This window comes from Chaetodon trifascialis, chromosome 19, assembly GCF_039877785.1.
Source record: "Chaetodon trifascialis isolate fChaTrf1 chromosome 19, fChaTrf1.hap1, whole genome shotgun sequence".
NCBI classification, from domain to species: domain Eukaryota; kingdom Metazoa; phylum Chordata; class Actinopteri; order Chaetodontiformes; family Chaetodontidae; genus Chaetodon; species Chaetodon trifascialis.
In genome coordinates, this window is record NC_092074.1 from 21969654 (window position 1) to 21991176 (window position 21523).

Here is a 21523-nt window from a genome sequence, read left to right on the forward strand (position 1 = left end):
GCCGAGGAAGCTCAATAGTGCAGTGAGACTGTAAAACCAGTCCAACCATGCCTCTCAGAAAGTCCTATTACACAGGAAGGCATTGACATTCAGCTTTTATGGGTCTCTTACTACAATGATGCCAAATGGTCCAATGAACAACCAGAAGATAAACCCAGTCTTTTCCCCTTTTCTGCATTATCAGCTTGCATGTGCAAAGGGGGGCAATTCTATTTATATTTTGGGATGGGAAGACAACACCATATTATATTTAACCTCAATACTTTGGGGATGCTGAATGGTGCAATAAAATCCCAACATTTGTCTTGATAGCAAGCAGCTGCAAGTCATTGAAACTTTAATTAACTCAGGAGTTAAACTCTGCACATTTTCTTTTGTTTGTTTGTTGTCTCTTAATTATTGAGGATGCCAAATAGTGTCAACAGGAAACCCTACAAGCACAACAACAATGTGCATGTTCCTGTTGGTTTTTTCCTAAGATTTGCAACCATATTTCGAATACATTCACTTGGAGTGTATCACACAAAGAAGACATGTCAGATAATGCAGTGAAACAAGCAGTTTATCAATAAGGGATGCCGAATGGCGCAGTCAACTTTCCAGCATACACTATAAATACATCGTTTACTTTGTCTTATTTGTAGTCATCTTGGTTTTTGGAAGCATGTTAATTATATTTTCACTCTTAAATCAGGGATGCTGAATGGTGCAGTGAAGTCCCCACACACAAACCCAGCCTCCTCTGCCTCTGCTTGCCTTTCAGGCCGATGTGTTTCGTCAAGCAGCTGGAGATCCCTCAATATGGCTACAAAAACAACGTTCCCACGAGCACGCCACGGTCCAACCTGGCCAAGGAGCTGGAAAAATACTCCAAGACCAGCTACGACTACACCGGCTACGACAGCCAGCACGGCAGCTACGGAAAGAGAGGCCCGACAACCAAGTCCCACCACGGCCGAGACACCTCCCCGAAGGGATACGATGGTAAGAGAAACGAACGCACATCAACAAGCTGAATTCTCCATTCGTTTCTTTCCCTCCTTTGTTTAAGACGGGCAGTGTTCTCGTTGACACGCATCTTTGCATCGTGTTTCGGCTTCCTGGTGGGAAGAAATAAGTCACAGTGGGTGGCAGCAATACACAGATGTTGCATCTACAGCAGCACAACGCTGGAATTTAAACAAGTTAGACGAAGAATAACAAGAAGTAACAGCATCATTATTTCTGAGGAAAAATCAGTTACGTGCCGTCTTAATCTCATTTTCTGCTTATTGATATGCCAAATTCACCAGCTGTGGTGAATATGAGGAAGAAAAGAAAGAAAAGGAAACATTCCAGATTTTTCTTACTATCTTTTACTGTCAGTCTTTTGTCTTTTTGAGAGGAAGTGAACCTGCAAAATGATCCCGCTATGGGGGATTTCTATTCATTTTCCTGTTCTAGGGAGAACATTTTGTACTTGACGACAAAAGCTTGACAACATACACATGCCGCGTGTGCACACACACACACACACACACACACACACACACACATGCTCAGTACTCAGTGTATTCTCTTTGTTATAGCAGTGAAAGCGCTGGTGTTTTCCGCCTCTCCACATGGCTAGAGTGAAAGCAGAGCAGAGTTATGGAAATGCCAAGCTAAGAGCCTGCCTCCTCTGAGCAGTGGATGGAGGGATGGAGGGAGGGTGGGAGGAGGTGCAGATGGAGGGATTGTGAAACAGGAGAGAGATAATGGAGGCGAGCCCTCTTTCTTTGGCTGGGAGCCATTAGTGAGACGCAGGCAAGAGGGAGGTTTTTAGACGAGGTGTCTGCGCTCCAATCCGTCACGACTCGCTCCCTCCTTTCTAACATCCTTCCCTCCATCAGCATCACTCCAGCCTGCTGAGCCCCCATCACCATCACACTCGCTGTCTGTTTCCCTTCTCTTTGTCCCTGCAGATTCCTCTCTTTTCACCTCTGCCTGTCTCATTTTTCCTCTGACTCTCTGTGTCTGGTGATAGTCTATATTTTTCTTGTTGTCAACAGATCCCGTGTAAAGACCAATACCGGCACTGTGTGTGTCTGTCTCTCAGTACTTTGCGACTTCCCTGCTCTGTCTGTGGCTCTGAGCTCTGAGCTCCTACTGAAGACATCAAAATAATATCCTGAAACATGACCAAACATCATTTATCAAATGTTACTTAAATAGGAAGAAACTGTGCATTTGTCGGGGACTAGTTTCAGCGGTGGAATCAGCGTCATTTGGCGCTCTAGTGAGTATTTGGGGCAGCAGCAGGATGGTGTATGGTGGGACTGAGTTAAAATAAACCACCGTGTGTTCATGGTAATGAAGAAACATGTCAGCTACTGCAACAGTGTGGCTCATTGATGTGTTTTTAATAGATTTCGGACAATAATGCAGCTCAAAAGCACAGAGGAAGAAGATATAATTATTAGCTCACTGATGGTTTTGCTATTAATTATACATATATGTATGTTTGTTTTGCATATTTTAAATGCAACAGAGCTCCTTTGTGCCGTTTTAGATCCCCTCTAATAATCCACCTGCTGCACACTTTGGCAGAACACCAGCATCGTTCTAACAAATCAGCCATACGTGTGTTCATCCCCACAGCGAAGCGCTACTGTAAGACGTCGAGCCCGGCCAGCAGTACGACCAGCAGCTACGCTCCCAGCAGCAGCAGCAGCCTGAGCTGTGGAGGAGGAGGTGGTGGAGGAGGTGGAGGAGGAGGGGGAGGAGGGGGAGGAGGCAGCAGCGCCAGCAGCACCTGCAGTAAGAGCAGCTTCGACTACACCCACGATATGGAGGCAGCCCACATGGCAGCCACGGCCATCCTGAACCTGTCGACGAGGTGCAGGGAGCTCCCGCACGCTCTGGGAGGGAAACCCCAGGACCTGCTGACACAGGTAGTCTGAGGCGGTGCTCGCAAACGTCTGCCTTCATAAATCTCATTCACACACAAATGCAGGAGTGGGAAGAAAAGCAATGCGGGGATTATCAGGGCGTTATTTTCACATTAGGAAATATTCAAAATGAGACGATAAGAGTTTGATTCATGTTCACCACAGTGAGGTTTTGTAAGACAATGCAGCTTCAGTACAGCTCGAGTCTCATCTTGGTGGAGTGGACCTCCTTTTCTCTCAGTGATAATAACACTGTGACCACCAGGCAGCTGCTGAGATCTGGGAACACGTTGAAATCATTAAAAAAATGTATTTTAAACATCGATCACAGTTTACAGACTCACATCTTCTCTTCAACTTTGACCCCTTGTGCTTACCGTCGTCATGCAGTCTTCTTGTGAATTTAGAGATTATTACCCACAGTTCAGGTGTGCTCACTTGCTGTTTACCCTCTAAATAAAATGGTTTAGATAATGTGGTGTTTTTTTCCATGTTTCCAGATCTCAGCAGTCAACTTGGTGAGTACAACATTATTATTACTGTTAGAAATGGACACAACTGCAAAAATCTGCATTCTTAATCTGAATATATGGACCAGATATTAGTTCAAATCACTTTAAACATGGGACATGTAGCTTAAAAGATGTGGGAGGGTCTAATGATTCTGGGATTATTTGTAGGATTTTTGGAGTTTGACTCAGGATATCTTGACCTCTGCTGCTTTGATTTTCAGAAACTTGGATTTAATCTGTGACTTGTGAGTCATTTTTTCTGCCCCAGTCTCAGAACTGTCACCAGCCACTTTTATTTGTTCATCACGACACCTGAGATCATCAGATCTTTCCCCGCCTGTCTCCATCAGAGTCCAGTCGGCGACCTGGACGACAGCGGCGCCGTGGATGTGGCCGGTCAGCCCGGCGGTCCGGAGGGCAGCGGGACGGTGTTAACCCCCCTGCAGCCGATGTCTCCCCAGCGGCAGGCTCTGCTCACCAGCCGCTGCTACCAGCTGAGCGAAACTGACTGCTGGGACCTGCCCGTCGACTACACCAAGATCAAACGGCTGGGGGACGAGCAGGACCACAAAGAGGTAACGGGAAGGCCTGCGTCACCTGGCAGGCTTTACATTAACAGAGTTTAGAGTCAGTGGATCTCACATAGTCCACTGTTTGTCACTGATTCACACTTTCAGGCGTGAAGTCCACAGACTTATATCTGCAGGCTTTGCAAAGTTTTCCAGTTTGCAGATGCAAAAATAAGTAGTAACACTTTGTTTCACAGGTCCCGTAGTTATTATTTTTCCTGGAATGAATGCATTGTGTTAGTAATTATATAGACTGCTCATTTACTGTGCTTAGTTGCTTGTGTTAAAAGCAGTCAATGATTGCCAGAGGAATTTCATTCAATATTCAGAAATTGTTGGAAACAAATTTCCCATTTTGCATGTTCAGCTGAGCTGCTGCGCACGAGTGGAAAGACGAAGTTAAGCCAACAATCGATTGGAATTCATTCATTTGAGTTACATACAGTAACAGCTCGTTTCTAACAAACCTCCTATGAAATTATTAAGAATTTACTGACCGGCAGAACAGAGCGCTACCAGCTGAGCAGAGGCTCTGCAAACGCCGATAGAAACTGTGCAGAATTCAGGTTTTACAGTTTGCAGAAGCATCTTATAAGAATGGAAAACTAGCAGAATGTACTGGAGGCGCAGTACAAGTCTAGTTTACAGAGCTTTGAATTTATATTTATAATTTAGGAGTTTACAGTCAAACCTTTACAGATGGACCTCAGAAGTCGACAGTTTGGAGTTTGTTTCAGTGGCTATCGCTGCAGCCGGTATCTTCATCATACGGCTTACAGTTCAGAGGTTACAGGCATCATATTCTGAAGAGCAGCTGCAGATCTGTTCATATCCAAAGTGCCTCAGTTTGTAGATGCATGGACTATTAGACTGATTTGTACACCACAGGTTCGTTTCAAACTGCTCAAAGGTCAGTGATCTGGAGAATAGAGACGTAACTCTAAACCTTTGAAGATTAATGCAACATATGCATTGAATCAGACACGAAAAGGTAAAAATAAATCACTTTCAGACCGAATTGAAGCTCTGAATGTAGCTCATGTTCTGCACTCTGTCCTTTCGCTTGTGATTAAAGGCTTTAACCACCTAATTTAATATTTAGGCAGCCTGTCCGCTAATCATGCAAAGTAAGGATAATTTGAAGCATGTAATTGAGAGATTTAAGGAACCCAGAGTTTATATTAAAGGGTGTGCGCATAGATCAAGAGATGATTACGCTTTATACGCTTTCTAAAGGGGTGCTTGTCCCTTGATGCATAGCAGAAAAGCTCCATAGCAAAGTTGTTACTTAGTTTGCGAGGGCGGACTTTTGGTTGCTGGAACGCATAATTTTTGCATCACTTTACATACATAAGAGGGAATTTTGTGGGTTTGGAAAGGTCCAGCATGTATGAACACTTTCACTAACCAAAGGCATGAAAACAGCAGAGAACAGCAGCACTTGCCAAAGTTGTACATCACCGCTCGGTTTTTATTGTTATTCCTCACCCCGGAGCCACTAAACAGAAATAGTTCAGCACTACAAACAGCTAAATAATAAAGAAAGGCCAAAGACAAAGATAGCTGCCATAAAAGAGGGGATTACTTTATTCTTAAGGAAATAAAAGATGCTGATTGAGTTTTGAAAGCGTTGATATTAAAGCAGCAGCGTGCCACAGGCAGTACAGAGAGGGAGATTAAAGGTAACGTGACAATCAGGCAGCAGGAAGCTGATTCTGCTCAGATCAGGACTCGTATTTATCAAACTTCTGGAGTCGCTCATAAGAATGTGCTAAAGAAAACAAACAATAAGACACATCCAGACACATCTGCATCAACACTGGCTGCTGCAGGATTGTTCGTCTTTATTCGTTGCATCATTGGATCCATTTCCTCACTTTGGACACGATTAAATGAACTGGGGGAGGTAAAATGTGGTGACAGTGAGTTCAGACACAATCATAGATTTAATTTACTTTAATTTACATCTGTCTTATTGTTAGTTCTTTCAAAATTCTTCACGTTTTTCGGTGATGATATTCTGCAGACAACCAAGATGCATGAAAAGTGACTGAAAATGAGTTTTGCCAGCTTTGGTTTTGTGTCCGCAAACATGATTGATGAATGAAGAAAAGTGATGTTACATCGAGTCAGATCAGACTCTAAAACCATGTCTTCTGAAACAAACGTCTCCAACACATGTAGGATCCTAACTGGCAACTCTTAACCGCAGTGACACACCTCTGGATCTCTCTGAAACTTAAGAGCGTTTTTAAGACAAAATAAATTGGTTAAGTCACTTTTCCTTTTAAGTATGTGAGTGGGAGTAAACGTGCTCAGTTCAAATTTCCCTTTCAGCAGTTTGATGAATAACCCTGGTTGACAGGGTGGATGCAGCCATCTGTCCGGCAGGCTCGGTGCGCCCTCATGTGGCGAAACGCGGCACTGCGCCCCCGCAGACGCAGACGCTCACGCGGTGAACGCTTCAGGAGCTCGGGCGCGGCGCATTAAAATGCCGAATTACACCGCTAATACATAAGTAAAACATGATAGATCATCTGCACGCTTTAAATCCTCGCAGATCTGATATCACACAGAGCAATCCATGCAGCAAATTGCTACATTTGCCTTGTTGGATTTAGAGCGCTGAAGTGAAAGGTTTTAATCAGGAGAGTAATTGCGTTTGTTAATGAAGCACGACATTGCAGAGGAGGCCGGAGCCTGGAGCTCGCAGGCTGATGGGATTTTTCTCCAGACAGTCCTGAACGATTTCTGCTCCCAACTGAGGAGGTGTGATGTGTGGACTGCAGAGCAGACTGCAGCGCTCACAGCCACTGAAGCCACAAAAGCTCCTGCTCACTGAGTCAACTGGTGCAGAGCGAGTGTGAACTGGTTAACTGGGGCTGCTTTATCTCACTGGAGCATCACCGTGTGTCAGAATGACCAAATGACACAGGATGGGCTCACTGGAGGCAGGAGGGAAGGTGTATTTTCACCTTCAGGTGACTGTAGATGATATGTTTGGATAAAAGATCATAAACGTACTCACAGATGAGTTCAGCTGGGTTTTCTCGACTCTCGTCATCAAACACAGTACTTTTAAGATAATATAATTTAGTGTTTGCAGTATTTGCCACATGCAGTAAATGAAAGCACAGATTAATAACTAGTTAAATTGAAAATACTTCTTTAAATTTAAGGTACCAGCTACGTGGATTTACTCAGCACAAATTAAATGTCTGACAGCGTGAGGAAAAATTCAGCCAAACACGATATAATGATGTATCTTTCAGGTTTTAATGGTCAAAATGTTTGTTTGATTGATAAAACATCAGAAAATAATAAAGTAATTGATAATAATGAAAGAAGCCAATAACAGTCTCCTTGGTGTCATCAAATATCTTATCTTACTAAAATAACTGATTATAAAATAAGTAGTTGATTTTTCTTTCTTTCAGCTCTAACTGAAATCATGACGTGAATATTTTAAATAAATAGCTTTATTTTATTTAAGACTGGACCGTGCGCATTAATTAAGCGCTTGAGTCCATCAGGTAAATGTGCCAGATTTAGCCATGCAGCTAATTCTGCTGTGCGTCCCTGCAGGTCGATGAAATATAAAAAACACAGAGAGAAAACAGACGGTCAGTAAAACACTGAAATAACCTCTGCTCCAGATTGAGACGGCGCGTTTGATTGTCCGTTTATTTTAGATGAGAATAAATACTCCTGAAAACACACTGAGGATCTCTCCAGAGGTCTCATCATCTTCATTTCCAGTGCAGTTCTTGAACTGTGACCTCCCTGAAACGCTGCAGAGCATTTTAAACATACTGAACGCTGCTGAAACACACTGCGACGCTGCGCATTAACACCAAACCAGCACTGCAGCGTTTCTGGTGTTTGAGACTCTCCGATGTTCAGCCTGTTTTCTGTAAGCCGAGTTATCGTCCGCTCTGTCTCACGTCATGTTGCCGAGCTGCAGCTTGTGTAAACGTGTTCGCTCTGAGCCCGTAGTGACATGTTGTAGTCTGCTTATTTCTCGTCCCTACACCAGAGCGACGAGCTGGATCCCTTCCAGGAGCTGCTGGACGAGCAGCGCTACCCGGCCGAGGTCACCATGCCCAGCCCCAAACACCACAAGTACCCTCCCTGCAAGGAGAGCAAGAAGGAGCTCATCACGTAAGACTCCCTCAGACCTCTGACCTGGTTTACGCTCCGCTGTCACCAGACGGCTCGTTTCACAGGACGTTCACTTGTAGTGGAGCATTTCCACGGTGTGCTGTTAGTACTTCTTCCACCGCTGAAGCTCAGAACCTTTAGTCAGGTGATAGAGCGCCACAAACCTCCTCAACAAAGCTGAATGTCGTTGATGCTTTTACAGCATCAGCAGCTCAAAAATGTTAAAGCTGATCCTTCATCTGATCCTTCCCTCCGTGAAGGTAGTGTCACGAAAATCTGCCCCTCACTGGTCATCTCAATAACAACTTCACTGCATTTTATTGCATAAGTTAAAATGCTGGCGCTCAGTCGGCGTCTCTGTCCTCCTGCAGGTTGTCGAGCTGCCAGCTGGCCGACAAGAACATCCGCGGGATGATGACGACCAACGCACAAGAACTCAAGTGAGTCCACAAAGTCAACGCATGTTTGAGCATGTTCAGAGCACCAAACAAGGCCGAGTCTGCGCAGTCCGGACGTTCAGGTGGAGTCCGAGAGGACAGAACAGGGCTCACCCTGCGACGCTGGTTAACCCGTGTGTTTGTCCCTCAGGTGTCCGACCCCCGGCTGCGATGGATCTGGACACATCACCGGAAACTACGCCTCCCACAGGAGGTACAGTGACCACGCTTCAGCCTGCCTGCAGCCACGCGAACTACATCAAAACTAGACAAGGCTTCACCGTGTGTGTCTTTTTCAACCTGTCTTCTGTCCTGCAGTCTGTCCGGCTGTCCCCGAGCCAAGAAGAGCGGCATCAAAATCCTCCACAGCAAAGAGGACAAGGACGACCAGGAGCTCATCAAGTAAGGTTTCTGAGAGGCTCGGCAGCTTTGATATGAAGCCGGGGAAGTGTCAGCCGGGAATTATCCTCTTACTCCTCATTTCATTCCCCGAAGTTACTAAATGATGCTCTCAAATTCCACGATTTGCCAGCTCTGTACTTTCATCGCATCCGGTCGCGGTTTCACAGCCAAAATATTCGAGTCCAAGATCAAAATAAAATCCAATTAAACACAAGCAGTCTTTGGCGAGAGTGCTCAACAAGGACAAACAGAAAGCAGATGATAACACTATTCAATTTAGGATATTAACAAACTCATTTCAGAGCAAACTTTTAGATTCTGTGGAAATTTATGAGCAGTCAAAAGCAGAATTGACTCTTTTTTACCACTTGGGGGCAGCAGAACGAGCAGGAAATGCAAAATTGACATATTATCGCCACATGAAGTTGCCTATTTACACGTCCAGCAGACAGGAGGAAACATTTGTAGAAATGTTTGACGAATCTAAATCCAATACTCACTCACTTTAACTGCTTTGTTCTCCACCAACTCAAAATATCTGGCTCTTACCTGCTAGCTGCCATGTTCACCGCTCGTCTCTAACTGTTTTTTCCTGCCGTCTGGTGCTGGCTGGGCTGAAGCTGAAAGACGCTGAAATGCTCCATAGAAATGAATTCAGTTGTTTACAATTGCTCTCCAGACATTGATTAACCCCCTAAAAACGCATCAACATATTTAGAGGTTTTTACATGAAAAAAAAAAAAACCCTTAGCTGTAACTCCACCTTTTACATGCAGGTGAATATGCAAATAGCTCTTGCCTCTGTCTCCGCCCACCCCTCCGCCGCAGCCCTCCGCCCGTCAAACACACAAACCGCTGCTCGTTGTCTGTTTTGCTACACGCTCGCAGGTGGAGATACAGGAGTTATCTGTGTCATCATGGTGTGGAAAGCTCCACCCTGCAATATGACGGGGTTGGTTCCTTGGGTCTGTGAAGTATGAGACCTCAGCTGAGCCAATCAGAGACGACACACTTTGAATCATTTCCTGTACCCAGATTATTACTATTTCTCTCCTGAAACGTCGTGTAGCCTATAAAAAACATCCCATGGACGTGTTAACGAGGTTACAAACTGTCTCTCAGCTTGTTTTGATATTCAGTTTAAGGTGATATAAGAAGGTTTTCCCCTTCTGAACTTACCAAGCTTTGTCCATAATACAGTTTTTACAACTTCCTCACATGCAGACATACATTAATCCAGGATTCATATTTCGCGGCGTGTAAACAGACAAACAGCATCGCAGCCACATTACAGGGAAGTCTGTCACGCCGATGACAGATTCATCCGTCTGCTTCCTGTTGAAATGCTGCCTGTGCACGCTGACCTTTCTAACTATAGGAAAGAACATTTTAGAGTGGAGATGTGGTCAGTCCTCCACTTCACCTCCCGCTCCCAGCAGGCCAAGTGCAGTAAAGGTTAGCACTAGTGAGTGTTTGACATTTTCGTTAAAGCGGAGCCATAATGTTAAGCCAATACGACCTTGTGAATAAGCTAAAGTTCAGCCGGTGTCAGGCTGCAGCCAGCTGTTGCTGCCACCTCTGTTCCATCCGCCATCATCATTAACAGGGAAATTATAATTAAGCTTTACCTGAGCGCGGCTGGGGAGCGGCCCGCCGACGCTCGGCTCATTCTAATCAGCCCAAATGTCACTGCGGAGGGCGTTTAGAGATGCAGGAGGCACAGCCGAGCGTCTGGGAGCTGAGGAGGTGTCATCTGCAGAGCGAGAGGAGTTTGTCCTGCTCATGGTTACACCGCTGTGGCCTGGAGGCCTGGGAGGGAGGGGAGGGGGAGGTGAGTCGTGACTCTGTGACTCCTCCATCACCAGAGTCCAGAGCAGAGCTGGAGTGGATACTTTTTAAAACGCCTGCACCAGTTCTCCATGTTTTAGCCCATTAACAGAAGCTGATCCGGTTAAGTGGCTGCTGGCAGCGTGAGGCAGCAGGTATTATGTTTAATCTCCATCAGCGATAATCAAACAGCAGCAGGTGGTGGAGATGCTGTGAAAAGATTTCATTTAATCTTTTACAACTCGTAAGTGTTTGCAAAGACACTGCAGAACCTTTCGTATTTGCGTTCAGCCATGATAAGACCTGTGAGACGTGCCGATTGGTCCACGTCGTTTCTGATGCTGTTGTGTAAGTGCAGCACGTGGTCTGTCTGTTCTTCCCTCCAGGTGTCCGGTGCCGGGCTGTGATGGGCAGGGTCATGTGACAGGGAAGTACGCCTCCCACCGCAGCGCCTCGGGCTGCCCCTTGGCGGCAAAGCGGCAGAAGGACAGCTACGTCAACGGCTCGCAGTTTGTCTGGAAATCTGGCAAGACGGACGGCATGAGCTGCCCGACCCCAGGCTGCGACGGCTCAGGCCACGTCAGCGGCAGCTTCCTGACCCATCGGAGGTGGGCGTGGCTCTGTGTCACTCTGCGTCAGCTCTATCACAATGTTTCCTCAACTGTTTGATGTTTATCCTGATGATCGTCTTGTAAATCAATCCACGCTAAACTCCCTCCTCATAGGCAAACCAACTTGGCTTAAACACTCGCAGCAGATTGATAATCCATCCCAGTCAACCTCTCGTCAATATGTGCTTGTTTCATTCCAGTCTCTCCGGTTGTCCCCGTGCCACCTCGGCCATGAAGAAGGCCAGGATGAGCAGCGTGGAGATGCTGACAATCAAGCAAAGAGCGAGCAAAGGTCAGAGCCAGACCCTGAGCTCCACCCAAAGCAGGACAAATCAAATCATTCGCATCCAACCAAGTGTTGTTTTTGGTTTCAGGCATCGAAAACGATGAAGAAATCAAACAGCTGGATGAAGAAATCAAAGATCTGAACGAGTCCAACAATCAAGTGGAATCAGACATGATAAAACTGAGGACACAAGTAAGACTGAGTGTGTGTTTACTGTAGCATGAATACATGAAGCGTGTGGGAGGGCTGGTGTGGAAAACAGCTAAAAATAAAGTGGACTCTGGTGAATCCTGTAACAGACCAAACACGCTCATTAACTGAGTAATTATTCCCACGACTGGAGCTTTGTGTTGAGTATAAAGACAATTAATATGTGAGACAATGTTTGCATTTGAAACAGAAAGTCTTAACTTTGTACAGCAGCCATGAAAGACGTGAGCGACTTCCTGTTTTAAGGTTCGCAGACGATGTGACCATTTACACCAAAGATCGTGCAAAATCAGAGAACCTTGAGATTTAATGGAATTAAAACAGGCCTTTATTTATTATTTACAGCAGGTTCATATCAGAGAAATCCCTTTATTTCTAATTTAGTTTGTCCTTTTTTATCTGCTCCTTTTTCAATATGCCGTTTCTGTTCTGAATTTAACTTTTTTGTCGCGTTTGCTCGTAATCCCAGCTTGTACTTTGCTTCTGCTCAGCAGTTCCTGCACAGATGTTTCAAATTAAAAGCCTCTCAGCCGCAGATCTCTCCCTCTCTCTTAGGCTTTTAATCTGAAACATCTTCAGAAGTGTAGGGCTTCACTCTGTTATACTATATACTATCTTGTGCAATATTACATATTTTTAGTGTACTTTTACTGTGCTATACATTTTTTACACATTTTCTACTGTGCAATAATACAACACCACTGCATTTTATTATCCATATCTTACTCATGCACAATTCTTGCTGTCTGTAACAACTAAATTTCCCCGGCGTGGGAGCATAACAGTGATCAAAAAATGGCGAAGTAGAAGCAAGAAAAGCTCTAGTTGTCTATTAACATGCATGTCTGCGGTCATTGAGAGTATGGACAGCCGTCCTGAGCCAGTGAGGTCACAACAGACATTTTACTGTTGGGAGAAAGTGACGATTTCAGCGTGTTTCCCTGAAAATAACACGGCTTAGCTGATCACTGACGTCCTGTCCTGCAGATCACCACCATGGAGACCAACCTGAAGTCCATCGAGGAGGAGAACAAGGTGATCGAGCAGCAGAATGACTCGCTGCTGCACGAGCTGGCCAACCTCAGCCAGTCGCTCATCAACAGCTTAGCTAACATCCAGCTTCCACACATGGTAAGAAAGGAGTCCGCCACACCTTCACAGAGCAGACTTCCACCACTGTTACAGGCTGAGGCGTCACTGAAGTAATATTAGTAATATTTTCCTGCATCTACACTCCGTCAACTTTGCATTCAGATGATTTCAATTATGTGAAATGATACTTAATGTTTAATGTTGGTATTTTGAAGAAAATCACAGAATTAAATGTAGTTGTGCGTCAAGTGTTTTTGTTTTTTTGCCCTGATTTCAGGCTGACAGGTAGCGGCTTCCTTCCTCCTTCAGGCTTTAATGTATTTATGAAGTCGGTTGGTTTTGGTTTTATTTTCTTTGACCTCAGCAGTGGTCCTGAATTAATTATTTAATGAGAGCAAGTGCAGTGAAATGATGAATTTGGCCATTTTGGTAGAGATATTGTGAGGATTAGACCGAATTAGTTACTGTAATTATTGAAGGGATTAGTTGAATGCTCGTTAATTCCTGCCATGGAAAAAGTCTGAATTTCCAGAGGGATGGGAATTTCTCTTTAATCATTTATTTTCCTTAAAAATTCATTCTGTTGAAAAACAAAATGAGCTTTTGAATCCACTGCAGATGACTGTCGTATCTTGAAACTTGACATTTGAGTATTATTAACTAACAGACCAAATGAGTTATTAAGATAGAGATCTTTTGCAGAAAAATGAGCTTTAATTTCATTTAATTTTGCTAAATATTACTTGACTCTCTGAGGGAGTTTGGAGCTTCTGTCAGATGTTCTTCTGTGTCATATTTAAAGTGCTAACTTTGTTTTAAAGTTGAAATCTCTTAAAGTAAAACTCTGAACGGATCTGAGGCCATCTAACGTGTGATTTTAATCCAGGGAGGTGTTACAGTCGTCTCCAGCCTTTTCTGTAGCGACACTCAGGTTTTTTCCTCATCTGCTTCTTTCTGTTCACCACCTCCTTTTTTTCCCAGCAGTCCATGCTGTGCTTCTTCTGTGCTTTACAACGCCTCACAGAGTCTCACATAAGGAAACAGCCCCGTCTTTTTTCAGTTTGAGTGAAGTGCTCATGGCTGTTTTGACGTCATGTTGTCTCAGTGTAGAAAGAAGACTGGGGCTAATTGGATAATCTCTCTCTGAGCAGTATGAACCCGAGTTGCTTGATAACTGGACTCTTAGCCTCCTGTCCGTCCATTCATGTGCGGGATTTGCTTCATATCACACTGTAAGAAAAATGTCCGTCTTGGCAAGGAATTTGATCTTTATCCTCCTGAAAACAACCCCTAAAACTTGCGCCGGACAGAGAGGAAATTCCCATGTTCACAGCAGTTGAATTGGTAAAATTTTCCTTTTTCTTGTTTCCAGAAAAAACGAATCAAAGGTTCTGTTCACACTGCAGGATCCAAACTGGTGTCAAACCTGATTTGTTTGTGTCACTGTTGATTTGTATCATAGGAAACAGAGCTACAACCCTGATTCTGAACACGTTGGATGCTGTGTGAAATGTAAATACAACCAGAATCAATCATTCGAAGTGTTCCTAAGTCCTTCGTCCTTCATGTGATCACAAAGTGGTGAACTCGCTCCATCCTCTATGAATGACTGAGCCTTTCCAGGACGCCCCTTTCATACCGAATCATGATCCTCTCACCTGTTACTCACCTGTGGAATGAGCCAAACAGGTGTTTTTGGAGTGTTCCACATCTTTGCCAGTCTGTGAAACGTGTTGCTGCATCAGATTCACAATAAGCAGATACTTACAGAAATCAATGAAGCTGATGAGGTGAAACATTAAAAATATTGTCTTTGTGCTGTTTTCAATTGAGCAAGTTATCACATTCTGTTTATTTTATGTTTCACACAGCGTCCCAACTGTTTTAGAATTGGGGTTGTTTAGTCTTCCTGGTATCCAACCAAAGCATGCAATAGACTGGTCGGTCCACTGAGTCAATGTCTTGTTTTGTCTCGCCAAGGCATGAAAAGAACGCACTCTCATTCAGGGTTCAAGGCAGCAGTAATAAAGTAAAAGTTACTCAGAAATATTTCAGGTGAAGGTCGCAGTTTAGGAATCAGTTTCGGAGTTTTGGTGTCACGCAGGAATTGAACCGTGTTCTGCTGTCATGTGTTTCGCCCTTTATACTACATTTGCCCTTCACTTGTCATTATCGCCCCCTGCTGGTATGACACCTTCATACACATGTGTATGTTCACGCCTCAGCGAGGCTAGACGTGACACTGACACACTGTCCTCTAGTGGCTTGGCGGGTCTATTACATGCTTTGGTGTGAGGCCAGACTGTTGTAACAATAAGTGACCAAAAACTCTGATTTGCGGAGCAAAAACGATGTTACGTCAAACAATGTTACATCCGTTTTTATTTCAGAGCATTTCCAATTTGAGCTGAATTAAAGGAATGACCATGTCTGTTATTCTTTCCATCATCTTGTTGTTATTTCAGGCATGATAACACAGAAATATCTGAGTAAACTATCAGAATTGGGAACTTCAGGTGCAGTGTGAACAGGGCCGGGGGGGAAACGACTTGCTCAGGCGGACATTGTGTGTTTTTCCTCGGTGTAGCTTATGAAGCCTTGTGACCGCCGCCGTGTGTCTAGCGGGCTAATAGACTTCTCTGTACACCCTCTCCTGTAGAGACCGCTGCCACAGAAAGAGGCCCCAGTAAAGCATAACTGCTGTTTACAGATGCCTCCCAGAGTAAGAGATCCATTTATCCTTTATCCAATTATCCTTCTCTTCTGCACTGTCATCCTCCCCTTTCCTATAACTCCTTTAGCCCACTGTGGCGTCCGCACATCACAACTCTCCATTATGCTGCAGTGCAAGTCATTACATCAATGACAGTAACGTTAGCTAACCTACCTGTTGCTAATTTCCAGAAGAAGAACCATCTGATGTGGTTTGATACCTCTGATCACTTCTTTTCCCAAAAGGCATAAAAAAAATCAATCATATGTGAGAAACTAAAACTGTCTTTGAAACTAAAGAGTCACATTTCTGCGACCTCTGGTTTGTTATATCTGCCTCATTATAATTAATAAAACAAACACATACAAATGAGACATGAAATTCTGACTTTATGATACAAATGGGGGATTTGTTTAGCAATCAACCAGAAATATGATGTCGTAGCTCAAGTCACAGCGAAGCTAATCATAGTTTTAGATCCACGAAGATGGAGGAAGAGCTGCTCTGGAATCAGAAATAATCTGACTGGTTGAGTTAAACTGCAGTTAGTGGATCCAGTGGATTTCAGTGCAACATTGAGCGTCAAAGGTCATATCACAGGCTCATAAGAGTGAAAAACTGGTATCTAACACAGAAAGTAAAACAAGCATCCTGTTACATAAAATAAAGCAGATCATTCTGACTATTCAACTTGATTCGAATGAGTGATTAGACATCATTAAAGCACCTACATCACCACAGGAAATTGATTAAGTAATTACTTTTATATTAGTATAATACACAAGGACTTTGATATCCAAATATTCTGCAAAACCCTGGATTACATTCAGTGCAATGCAATGTTCTTGCTCTAATGCTCTAACATTTCTACAGGCTGAGAAAACACACAGGTTGAAAAGAACTGGGCCTAAACTTGAGCCCTGAGGTACGCCAAAACTAGCAGTACACCTCCAAACAAGCAGAAATGACCACTAAACCACTAAAGCTAGCTTCCTTTACATACTGAGGTTGAACTGAACCCATGAGATTGTTTTTGAAGCCAAAGCTGCTCTGTCTCTGAGAAACACTGAAACGATCAAGACTCCCAGTCGGCTAAAATAAGCTGAATTACCAGTCGTGTCTCGTTCATCTGCCCATTAACCTCCCATTGGTTTTTAACATCCTGATTTTGTCTCCATATGCTAAACATTAACCTTCCATCTATCCACAAGCTAACCATCCCTTTCCTGATTTTGCATGGTTTGGACTTGATTGCGTAGACCTTCACAGGCTGAAGTGTAGATATGACTCATGATATGTGATAAAACAGCAGTGTTTCAGTGAGTTTGTGTAACCGAGCCATGCTTTCCTGATAGTGTTCCCTTCCTCCCTTGCTGCCCGCCTGTCTTCCAAACCTTTCCCATAGAAAACATAGTGATTGTCTACAAACACACACACTTCCTCTAATCGCTCTGATTGTCTGTTTCTTCGTGGGTTTCTTTCCCCTCACAGGAGCCAATGAATGAACAGAACTTTGACACTTATGTGAGTACACTGACAGACATGTACACTCACCAGGACCAGTACCAGAGCCCGGAGAACAAGGCGCTGCTGGAGAACATCAAACAGGCTGTTCAGGGTATCCAGGTCTAACCCTGACCGAGGCCAAAATAACAAATGCAAAGCAAAAACAACAACAACAACAACAAAAAAAGGTCAAAAAGAGAGGGATTGGTTGTTTTTTGCTGCTGTAATCTATCATAGTTCTTTTATTCCTTCTGCTGTTATGCTCTCAACTCCATGGATATCTCTTTTTTTTTATTTTGATTGTCGTTGCCTTGCTTTGAAAAACGATTACCGTTTCAGAAAACATTCATGTTTTGTACATTTTCATATGATCTAATATAATGTGATGTACTGTTTATAGCTGCTAATGTATGCACATTCTAGTGTATATGTATGTATTTATTTATCGTAAGCTTGAATCATTTTTTTTTTTTAATTTTAATGCGATTTACATACATGAAAAAACTGGGCGTCACGGGTTTAACGGGGAGCTGAGCGGCGATGGTGAAGAGCAATCATTTCTGAGAGGCTTTTCTCATGAGCTGTAACGCTGGAGGCTGTTTAATGGATGTAAACTCATTCATTTTTGTAATGTTTGAAAGTGGACCACGCGGACACTGATATTACTGTAAATCTTTAGCTAAAATTAGGAGAAGAACCAATGCTATAAGCAAGAAGATTTCAAACATCATGACACGGAAACTTACTGGTGCAGATCCCATCATCCCCCTTCGGAGTTGTTTCGTTTCAAACTGTCTGTCGCTTTTCTTTGTTGGCGCGAAGAGCAAAGCGGAAAGACCAATGGCTACAGAAAACGTAGGAGACAATCTGCCATTCTGAATTTCTTTTAATCCTCAACCTTGACTAGCTAATAGGACAACATGTCAGCAATATTGGTATGGTAATATTAAATCGTTTGTTTAGATATGGGATGCAATCTATATGAAAAAATTGTTTGGGTATATGCAATTTCTTATGAATAAAACTAGCAAAGAGCTGATAGATCTTTTTACTAACTATAAATGTATTGCGTTTTGTATAAACCTTTTACTACAATCATGTTTTGGGAATCTGACGCGGGTGAAAGGACTTTGGTTCTGTCATGTTCGACTTTGCACAGGGACACCTTTGTTTCCATGTTTTGATGTTTTTATTGTCGATTAAGAGGCACCTGGCAGGCGAAAGGATTTGTAGATATGATTTTCCTTTCTGAAGGCTGACGGCTCCACTGGACTTACAGGGTCAAACGTCCCCATCCGTCATTGTATATTGCACTCGTCCTGTAGAAAACTTCTTTCCAATCATGCATCTTATTGTCTGAGCCACAATGGGACATGATGCCAGACGACATGATGACCAAGCAGCACTTTTTTATTATCTTTGATTGTTCTTGAAAAGATGAATGAAAACTAGCGCCAGCAGTCGTAACGCGATGTCTGTGCACTGAACTTACAGACTGAGTATTTGATCTGAATCGGCCTTACGATGACATTCAGTCTGAAATCACAGTACTGATGGAGTATGTTTTTTTGAACACCGTCGATCATGCATGCACTTTATTGGAGTATGTCAAAGTATTATCACGTGGTAAATGAAGCAAAAACTGTACAGCGAGTTTGTGGAAACTGTGACTTCGACAAGACTTTGTGCTGGTGATTCCTGTTTGAGAGCAACCTGGAACAAATTTCAGTGAGTTGATTTATTATTTAAAGGAAACTCCCCCTCTGGTCCCCGTGCATCGTTAACCTGCTCCACTGCAGTATCTTTAACATCAAATCATACCAAAAGCAGAAGGCTGAACCACGCCGATAAGCTTCTGTCTGAGGTTTTGTGCCACTGTTCCATCCACCAAACGTATCACTAAGATATTAAGGGCAGAAAGCTCCAGAGAGAGAGTATTTTCAGAACAATGGCGGGCTTTTGTTTTTCGGGATAACAGGCTGTCGGACAAATGGGCTTTCGGTCCAGTGGGATATTTTTCAGACGAGTGGGATTTCGGAATAGTGGGCCATCGGAACAATGGGCAGCCCCCTTGTTGGAAACTTTACCTTTTGGGGGGTTTCTTAAGTGTCAGAAATGCTCCATTTTCAACCACCTGAAACATCCTGTTCCTATTGAAAACGATGAAACATGAATGCATCGCTGCAGTGTTTAACATGAGACCTGTTTCGCCTAGAGCGAGCTTCATCCGGCCTCTGGCGTCCATGATTTCTTGAAATAGCACTTTGAATAATCAGTGCAAAAGGTATTTTGAGACGCATCCAATCAGAGAGCTTAAAACTCTTAAAACAATGAGTGAAAGCTAAAGATTATGCTTTTTAAGAAACTGCAGCTTGAATTGATTCACTTTCGGATTCTGGGTCAATTTTGGATGAATTAGGCAACTTTGGCTCTGTGCTTTAGTCCCATCTGGCTTCTTCTACATAGCAGTGAGTGCCTGATGGCTCATGGGTGTAGAAGAATTTAAAGCCATCTGCCCACCGAACTGACGGGGGAAGATTTGATTTCTTAAAAATGAAAAATTAAACGGATATTATCCAGGAGCATCCTCTGATTCTGAGTTGAAGAACATTGAGGATATCTTTAAAAGACATTTTTGAAATGGGACTTTTTGTTGTGGTTGAGGAATGACAGTTTTGCAAGACTTAGATGCAAAAAGAGTTGATATATTATGAGACTGGTTTTCTCTGGAACCGATGTAGCTGGAGTTCAAGAGCTAAAAGACACCAATTTGATCAACCTGCCCAATTTCCTACTTTTTCCAAATTGCCTTTCAACAGAGGAAGAGATAAAATGTTCTTGCTCTCCATTAAATAGCACATAATGCTAATTAGTCAGCTATTCTGTAAACAAAGTGTCTACTTGTCTGTGATCCTGGCATCACTCCTATGGATAAATGTTGAATTTTTGGAGTAAAATTAATGAAAAAACCATTTAATGTAGATCAGCCACATCTGGCCAAGACCCGATCCACTTAACAGGATCATTATCGGCCCTCATATTGATCTGCTGTGTCAAATCGGTGCATCCGTAGTCGTCATAGTAACCATGTGCCGAATCCAGAGTAACACACACCATCCTGGAAAGAGATGCTGCTGTCGATTTTCTCCCCAACAGCAGCAAACTAAATTATATTTATTTGGGTGGAGGCAGAAATCACAAACTACCTGCATGACCAGATACCATCAGGTGGGAAAACGTTTAGTTTCATCATTTTGGTGAACTGACCCTTTAAATATATGACACGTGTCAGATTTTGGCGAAAGGGGTTAAAGTTATGTAAAATGACATCAAGAATATTTGCTAATAAGGAAGGAAAACGTGCCTCGCTGGCTTTGAATTAAACACATTCGCTCATACAGCTGCAGTGAAGTGTTGTTAAAACCAGATTTGGTAAATACATGAGATGATGTTTGACAGTCTGGACAGTAATTTAAAGGTAAAATCAAGAGTTAATCATAGATAACTTAATCCAAATCACAAGCATTTCATTGGTTTCTGAGGGGCTGACCCCTAAAGCGTAATGTTTACCTGCGGTTTGATGTTTTTTAGACGACTGACACATTTCTGTGCTGTCAGTCCAGTTTCCCACAGGAAGGACGACGTGCTAACAGGGGGAGTTTTCCTTTAAAGATGTTCCTTCTTTGGACTTTTGCTGCAAAGCCTCATTCCCTGCCTTCACATCTCTGTCCAAAGCTTTGTGTCTGCAGCTTCCTGCCAGTAAACTACTGCATTAGATAGACTGACAGCTTGTATTTTTTATTTAGTCAGTTATTCTTACTGATAACAAAGGAAATGGGAGTTAAAGCACAATTCTGCCACTTAAAGACAGTCAATAGACTAGATATTGTAATATCAGATGTAAAAGCTAAACTGTAACTATTTACATAGAGAATCTCAACACTAACATGTGACATGCTAGAATGCAAAAGAAATCCATATGAATATTTGTGAAATCATCATTTTATGAAAATGTTAGTTTCTTTTCCGCAGTGCATTGATAAGGGGTTTTTATACAACGTTCATTCTCTCTCCTTTTACCCCTTTTTCTCTGTTACTCGCAAACTTTCAACAACATTTTTCTTACCACATGGCATGGGTTTTGTTGGTATTTTTGCTGTATGTTTAAGGTCACGAGTTGCTACGTGAGATTTTAATTTGACTTGTGAAGTTTGTACAATTTTTATCATGCTGGTGTTGGCATCTCTTGCTCTGAATAAATCTTGTGTTGCAACACTGCTTACGACCT

At 43.1% G+C, this 21523-nt stretch overlaps 1 protein-coding gene across 11 annotated transcripts in view; it reads left to right on the forward strand.

The window, feature by feature from the left end:
- myt1la (myelin transcription factor 1-like, a) overlaps positions 1 to 21513 on the forward strand; it is a 62436-nt gene extending 40923 nt beyond the window's left edge. For 4 of the 11 annotated variants that reach the window (XM_070986805.1, XM_070986807.1, XM_070986810.1 and 1 more), the window contains 14 exons: positions 764 to 984; positions 2620 to 2912; positions 3410 to 3427; positions 3772 to 3996; positions 8000 to 8151; positions 8523 to 8591; positions 8740 to 8802; positions 8907 to 8990; positions 11204 to 11425; positions 11629 to 11720; positions 11803 to 11906; positions 12912 to 13055; positions 15676 to 15738; positions 17221 to 21513. In XM_070986805.1, coding sequence (XP_070842906.1) covers positions 764 to 984; positions 2620 to 2912; positions 3410 to 3427; positions 3772 to 3996; positions 8000 to 8151; positions 8523 to 8591; positions 8740 to 8802; positions 8907 to 8990; positions 11204 to 11425; positions 11629 to 11720; positions 11803 to 11906; positions 12912 to 13055; positions 15676 to 15738; positions 17221 to 17361 — 1891 coding nt within the window. In that variant the 3' untranslated portion in view covers positions 17362 to 21513. The remainder of the gene's footprint in view (positions 1 to 763; positions 985 to 2619; positions 2913 to 3409; positions 3428 to 3771; positions 3997 to 7999; positions 8152 to 8522; positions 8592 to 8739; positions 8803 to 8906; positions 8991 to 11203; positions 11426 to 11628; positions 11721 to 11802; positions 11907 to 12911; positions 13056 to 15675; positions 15739 to 17220) is intronic. The other 7 variants (XM_070986809.1, XM_070986813.1, XM_070986815.1 and 4 more) reach the window with 7 other exon arrangements.
- The last annotated feature ends 10 nt before the right edge of the window (positions 21514 to 21523 follow it).